This window comes from Pygoscelis adeliae, unplaced genomic scaffold, assembly GCF_000699105.1.
Source record: "Pygoscelis adeliae isolate BGI_AS28 unplaced genomic scaffold, ASM69910v1 Scaffold226, whole genome shotgun sequence".
Taxonomy (NCBI): Eukaryota; Metazoa; Chordata; class Aves; order Sphenisciformes; family Spheniscidae; genus Pygoscelis; species Pygoscelis adeliae.
Genome location: NW_008824983.1, coordinates 3,854,666 through 3,861,734, shown reverse-complemented (window position 1 = coordinate 3,861,734; position 7,069 = coordinate 3,854,666). Strand labels below are relative to the sequence as shown.

Sequence of the window (7,069 nt, the reverse complement as noted above, 5' to 3'; positions counted from 1 at the left end):
ATGCTGCAGAGCTGAAGTACAAAGGGAGATACTCAACATCTTCCCTCTCCGCACTGGAATTGCCATTGTCGCATGTAGCTTCAGGCATAGGGAAGAACCGGGGCGGTTTCGGATCAGAGCGGCTCAACTAGACTGCTTCTGGTTTTTATTTTTAACTTATGGTTTCACATGTATTTTTAACATCAGCGGGGGAAACGGAGTACATTCTGCGTTTGGGATGAGTGATACCAGGGGACTTCACAGTGAGCAGCGCCTGAATGGGGCAGGCAGAGCCGCGGTGTTCCCCTGCCAGGCACCGGCAGAGCCCCACCGAGGAAGGGGTAAGCGAGAGCTGATGTGTTGCATGAGGAGCTCTTGCACCAGCCTGTAAGAAACTCCAGGGAGAGGAGCTTTTTTCCCTCAGAAAGCAGGCGTCTCTCCCGGGCAGCCGGGACCCTTTGCCAGGGAGGATCCGACACCCAACCCTCCTGGGTTTCACCATACAAACCAGCTCTTCCTCCCAAAAGGAAGCCCACGGAGGAAGCGAGGCTCTCACCCCTGCCCAGGCTTACCCAACAGCTCAGAGCGCTCCCTGGGAATCACTTTCTATTTCTGCCCAAGGGCCGAATTTCTTGTACTATGTATTTGGGCAAACATCACCTGGAATCCAGGTCAGCCCACGGAGGTGGCACACAGACTCCTGACCTTCCCTTTCTGACAAAAAATGGTTCGCTTTAAGAGGAGGGATTGGAAAACATCTTGGCCAAGATTATTCTTAGGAGTTGGGGGACTTTCCTGTAAAGTAGCAAATTTGGGCTCATAATGCCTTTAGATAGAGAAGGGATATGATTCAACATCTCCCACATCCTGGTTGAGCAATCTAAACAAAAAGCACCAGACCTCTAATTGGCCATCTGAAGGAAAAATCTAGTTGGACCTAGATGACTTGAATATTCTGGTGATGGGATCAAAGTCCTTATAGCCAGCCTGGTCCCCAGGATACTTTTGCTTCAATAACAGCAGTTTGGGAAGAGTGAAGACTACAGACCCAGCACAACCTATTAATCCTATTACGGTGTGCTGGCAGGTAATTAGAAAGGGCTCCCGCTATGGTAAGTTCTCTTTCACAAATTCAATTTAGAACAATAAAGGAATTTGCTAAAACTCACCCAGAAAGGAAGAAAGACCCAAAAACCCCAATGTGTAAGGCACTTCGTGAGTAGTGATATTCCCGTTTCCCAACAAGATTGTAAGGCCAAATGTATGACCAAAGTGGCAAACTCCACAGCAGCTCCACCGTGTCACTACAGGATCCTTGAGCTAAAAAACCTTCATGAAACTGCACAACAGTTATTGCTGGTGCATAGTGCATTTTGGCCTTCTAGTTACACATCCCCTAAGAAAAATTTCCAGCACATATAAACTGCTAATGGAATGTTATCTTCCGAAAGGAACATACTGAAGCCTTGCATCCGATTCCGGCGATGGAGTTACAGTACTTTTATCAGTGGTCCTGTTAAGCAGTACTACCACATTATAGCATATGTAAAAGATAGCCCTCCAGCTGGACAGTCTACACGTCTCATTATACTCAGATGGGGTATAAATTACATCTGCCCGCATTCAGCTATATTTCCCTATTCTAAGCTCTGATGTAGAAATAAAGCTCTCCGAAGCATGAGAAGTACTGTCTCTTGCATCATTTTGCATACAGTGGCAAAAATAACCGCTGATACCACCCAACTTCTGTTCTCAGTGCAGAAAGAAACTGCTGCTATCCAGGAAAAAATACAGAAATATCGTTAAGTGACTTGGGTTATGTGCAGGTAATTTACAACGTCACAGAAAGGCAATCACCAGGAAGAGCAGAATGAGGATGCATGGCTAGATGCCAGGCTGAGCGAGACAATAGTCTGATAAAGAGATTATGGGCATCAAAAACTTAGGCATGAATGAGGATAAACACATTTAGATCTACAGGTGTCTCACTGAGCAACACATCGAACTTTTATGTAAGAGTGAAATAGATCACATGGTCACTGAACTGAACTAGACCTGGTATGCATTCATGAGTGTGATTACTTTGTGGATAAACATTGACACCCCTTTGGTTTCCTTTGGCACTGAGCAAGCTCCTCGGAGAAAGAACTTGCCTTTTGAATGCTTTGTAAAACACAATCTACATCCAATGTACTATGTTAAAAATAGCAATACCACTCCATACCTCCTATATACTCAGGCTCCTGTCTTTTCAGCTTCATCATCTTCCTGGTGACTGAAAAACCTCCCTCTTCTCCTTTGTCATACAACTTCTTCGAATTTTCATCTTTCATGCTTAGAAGAGAGCTCAAAGGGAACCAAGAAATTCCTTAAATGCAAGTGGAATTTACAGTCAATTTATTTTTAAAAGGGGACAGAGATTTTCCATAGAAGCACAGCCCAACAATAATTTAAAACATGAAACTCGTAAAATGGGATCCTTGTCAAAACAGGGTGTTGACATGGTGGGTGATGATCACAAATAAGCCAAATATAGGTAAGCATGCAGGTATCGTGCTTGTGAAAGACAAAAGGCCACCAGGGTATTTCTAACTCTGCCAGTTCTCTGCTCTGGTGCCTCATGCAGCCCTACAAAGAAGCGTCAGCCACCACAGCTGGCACACTGCGCTGTAATGGAGACAAAGCAAGAGCTACACTCCTTCCACGAGAACGGTTTGTGGAATTGCTTCCTGATGCTGTTTATCAGTGCAGCCACAGCAGCGAAGTGCTCCTAGTGCAAATCTAGGTTCACTGGTAAGTGTTACAATATTCTCATTCCGGAGTTAAAATGCCTGCAATCGTCTCGATTTGACGGAGATGTGTCTACTTAAAGTGATCTGTAGCATTCGGATATTCCCCAAGAACAGTTATCTTTCACCTAGGGCTGCATACCTGCCAGCCTGGAAGTTGAGTAGAGAAGACCATGGCATGATTTCTCTTCTCAAGATTAAGCAGATAAAGCTGAAAATCGGGACATAATATAAAGCTAACTAAGAATTTTTCCTCTAAACCTCTGATTTAGCTTAAGGCATGGAAATTCATGGTATTTGCATATGATACACTCAAGAAAAAAAATTTAAGTCTATTACTACACATCCTAGTCTTGTTTAAAAATGATGCAAGTCTGCCTTTGGGGAAGAAAAATGAGCAATCCCCAGAGCTTTCCACAAAAAAATCCCCAAACAACTCTGCAGTTCCCTGGAAAACAACCAACAGAGAACCAATAAACTTGCAAAAGTAAAGGGCCGTTAGTCAAGTGCACCAGCGATCTTCAGGGATTCCGTGACGCGCAGTTTCTCAAAACAATGTTTGCTTATGAGAAACATGAACACAGGACATTAATGACCTGTTCAACCTGTTCACTTCAAATACAGTACAGGGCAGCTTGTTTTAACACTCGCACATTCAAGCTCTTAGCGGACCATTTATTTGAAAAAGCAGGGGCAAAATAATTCCCATTTTTGAAGCTTGGGATTTTTGATGGAGACTGTTGAAGATGATACTACTAATGCTTTGCACCACCAAAACTCCAGAAAATGTAGAGGAGAGGCACATAAACATTTACAGACTCTGTAATGTCAGTGAATGCTCAATATAAAGATCCTTCAAAGAAATGAGCTGTAGAATGGGTCGAGTGTTCACACCTTGATGGACTACAAAGAACTCATCTCCACTTTTTACAAGATCTGTAGGAACTCAAGATCCCTCATGCCAAGCTTTGAGGGATTCAACCAAAAATATGTCAGGGGAATTGGACATCAGCTTTCCACCTCACTCAAGACATTCGGAAGTTATTTGTTTAGTCATTGTCATGATCCCACTTGAACGCTCTACCAACAACTGGCATTCTGTTCCACACACAAACTAAGACTTTTACAGAAGAACACCACATTTTTAGTTGTATGCCTTCTCTTATTACCAACCGTACAATCTGAAGTCATAATCTCCGAATAGACATTAGTGGTTTGTATTACTACTGTAGAAGAGTGGAGACTATTAGAAAGAAAAAACAGTCAAACCAAACACACAAATAAATCAGAGGGGAACATACTGCAGCCCTAGTAATCCTCTTACTTTATTAAAAGACCGTATTTTTCCATCTAGGAATGCCATTTATATAGCCATTTAGTTGACTCACAGCATTCAGCAAGCAAGGTCTCCTGCTGCTGCCAGTAGCACTGGGTTTTACCTCGGCCCATGGTGGGGCTCCTTGCAGACGCGCCTGATGGCTGACAGAAGAGGGGTGACAAGCTTTGACTGTGATGGCTCTGCAGTCTTGAATGCTTCAGTGGCAGTAGCATTTCCGTGCTGGTGTCTCCTGAAAACAGCCTCCTGTCTGCAAATCTCCCACATTATCAGGAGCAAAAGTGGCGTGGGCTTGCTTGCTGGCAGAGCAATCCTAGAAGAACCATTCTGGAACGGGTCTGTGAGTTACTGTACTGATCCTAGAAAACAGAGTTTGACACATGGGATGATCCTGGATTGGCTTCCTGGCTATAAACTCACCCTCGACTGTAACCGGGAGTAATTTTCACGTGTGGACAGTCTGAGAGGATTTTCTACAACATTCAGAACTGGCCCCTCTGCTCCCACAGAAACGTACAGTAGTAACGTCCATTGCTCAGACAGGAGAAAAAGTTGGATAAACACTGAGAATTTCTGAAATCCCACCTTAGGAAGGTTTTGTATGTCAGGATGCAGCCATCTGGTTCACAGTATAAATGACAAGAAAAAAAGAATTAACCTGTACAGTGAAATGAAGAGCAATAAAAGGAGTCAAGAACAGCAAATTGCAGTATTACAAAGATGCTATGCAGGAAATAAATTCATCTGTATCTAGAAATTATACCTTAGAGTCTCAGTAATACTACTTATACATTTTAAAGTACCAACAGGCAAATCTCCTGACCTGTAGCTAACTCATGAGCAAGTGCTGTTTGTTCAGAGCTTACTACATTTTGAACAACGTGGCTGCTAATGAATCAGTGTAGCTCAGTGTAGTACTGTGCGGATTAATTAACCCCCTTTAAGCCCCCCCCGACTTTAAACATTATTATAGATAGATCAGCGCAAAGTATTTCTTTTATGTGTAGTCCCAATTAAAAAAAGTGTTTTTTCCATAAGAAACTGTCTAGAGTAATAGCAGAAGTATTTTAATGCTATTGTGTAAATTTGAGTTCCTCCTTCCCTTGAATGCTACGCTTTGTCCTAGATTATCAAACTGAGCTCCTAAGGCATTAATGAGCAACTTCCACTGGAGCATGTAAGTATACTTTGCACCTCTGAAAAGTCACATGGACAATTGTATAAGAGAGTAAACAAAACCCCACAATGCAAAAGGAGACAATAATAACTGAATGCTTAGAAGCTTTTAGATGAGGAACAACAGTTGAAAACTGCTTTTATTTCACTCTGAAGATAATAAACTACACACATCAGCAAGACTGATCCCCGTGTAACAGTGATCAGCACAAAAAGGTTCTCTGGAAGTTGCTAAATAAAAGACATTTTCATGGCATAAGGAGAAAAGGACAACTCATAAAATAAGGCTACAAAATTAAAAATTACAGAGCTACAAACAAGATTAACTCACACAATGCCTGCTGAAAATACATTATTAAGGCAATGTAGTCTCCTACCAAGCTTTGGCGATTTTAGGAGTAGTCAGTATGTTCACTTGGGTTAGGTAAAGGAAAAGTTTGGCTGCCTGCAGTGAACAGCGTATGAGCTGCCTGGCAGTGGAAGGGAATCCCTCTCCTAGACATGTACACGTGCTATCACGAATGGAAAGAGAGGGAGGCAGGAGTTCCCATCCCTGCTGTATCTGCCCCCGATGGTTATCAGGAAGCAAATACCGGGCTTGTCCGGAGCATTGAACTCATCTGGTCTGGCTGTTTTAATCCTTTGGCACCTTGCAATCAGATCGTTTAATTTGATACTAGTCAAACATACCGTTAGTGGCATGCTTTCTTCTTATGCCTAACGCCACAGACCTGGTAAGGGAGAGCTAATGTTACAGAAGATTATTGCTATGGCTCCCCTCTGCCACGCTCAGGGAACTGCGCAGGGACGGACTGCTGCTGTTGAAAATCTCTCTCTCACACTTGCCTTTCAGCGCTAATATCTCTCCACTGGGCAAAATTACTACAGCTGCCTTTCCGCTACTGGCAGAACAGGACATTAAATAAAAACCCAGTGGTACCCTACTTCTTTCCTAAGGCTCTCTATCCAGGCTGTTCTTAGGAAATGAATTAGCAATATCTGTTGTTTTTTTAAAGGGAGAGTCCAAATGAGGACACCCAAGTTCAGTCACCGTATCGTCTCTCTCCCTATCAGCTCTGCCCGATGTTCTGTTCTCCCCGCTCTGCGCTCTCCTGTCAGCACCTCTCAAAGCCAAATCAGGTCTTTCTCTGGTCTTCCTTACACGAGAAAACGGCACTGATTTCATTAAAAAAAAAAAGTCAGTTTGGCCAAAATCAGTTCAAGACATTCCAAAAGTTCAGCGTCCGCATGCCTTGCACAGTTTGACTCAGTCCACGCTCTACATGCTTGAGCCAAATGGGCACACTTGCCCTGGGTGAGGAGTCCCTCTGTGAAAGGTTAAAATTCCCGCCACACCTCCCAGGTAGGCAGAAGGAGATAAGGCGGCAGATAACAGGGAACTGCGCGGCATTTCCTGCAGCCACCCTCCTGTTGGAGCTGTGGGAGCTGGCTCTGGTCCACCCCCTGTGCATTTAAAGCGTATGACCGTGATGTATTTCACCCTAACCATGCGTAGTTCAAACAGAGAGAGGCAACTGATGGCTTATACATACCCAGCACCTAACACGGGCATTTAGTTTCACATATATAAATAACAAAAATAGCTAAAATATAGAAATAAAGATACATAACACGAAATCTATAAAACCTTAAAACACATTAAAGTGTTAAAGTATATGAAAATATATTAAATGTATTAAGTACGCATGTCCACAGGTAGGTGTGTACGCATGATTTCCGAGACCACCTGTGCGGCTGGAGCTGGCAGGCTCAGAGGCTGCCGGCAGCG

General features: G+C 43.3%; 1 protein-coding gene across 1 annotated transcript in view; it reads left to right on the top strand.

The window, feature by feature from the left end:
- The first annotated feature begins 257 nt into the window (after positions 1 to 257).
- Positions 258 to 7,069, top strand: part of IL6 (interleukin 6) — a 10,633-nt gene continuing 3,821 nt past the window's right edge. Inside the window, exon 1 of the mRNA XM_009325764.1 lies at positions 258 to 320. Coding sequence (XP_009324039.1) covers positions 258 to 320 — 63 coding nt within the window. The remainder of the gene's footprint in view (positions 321 to 7,069) is intronic.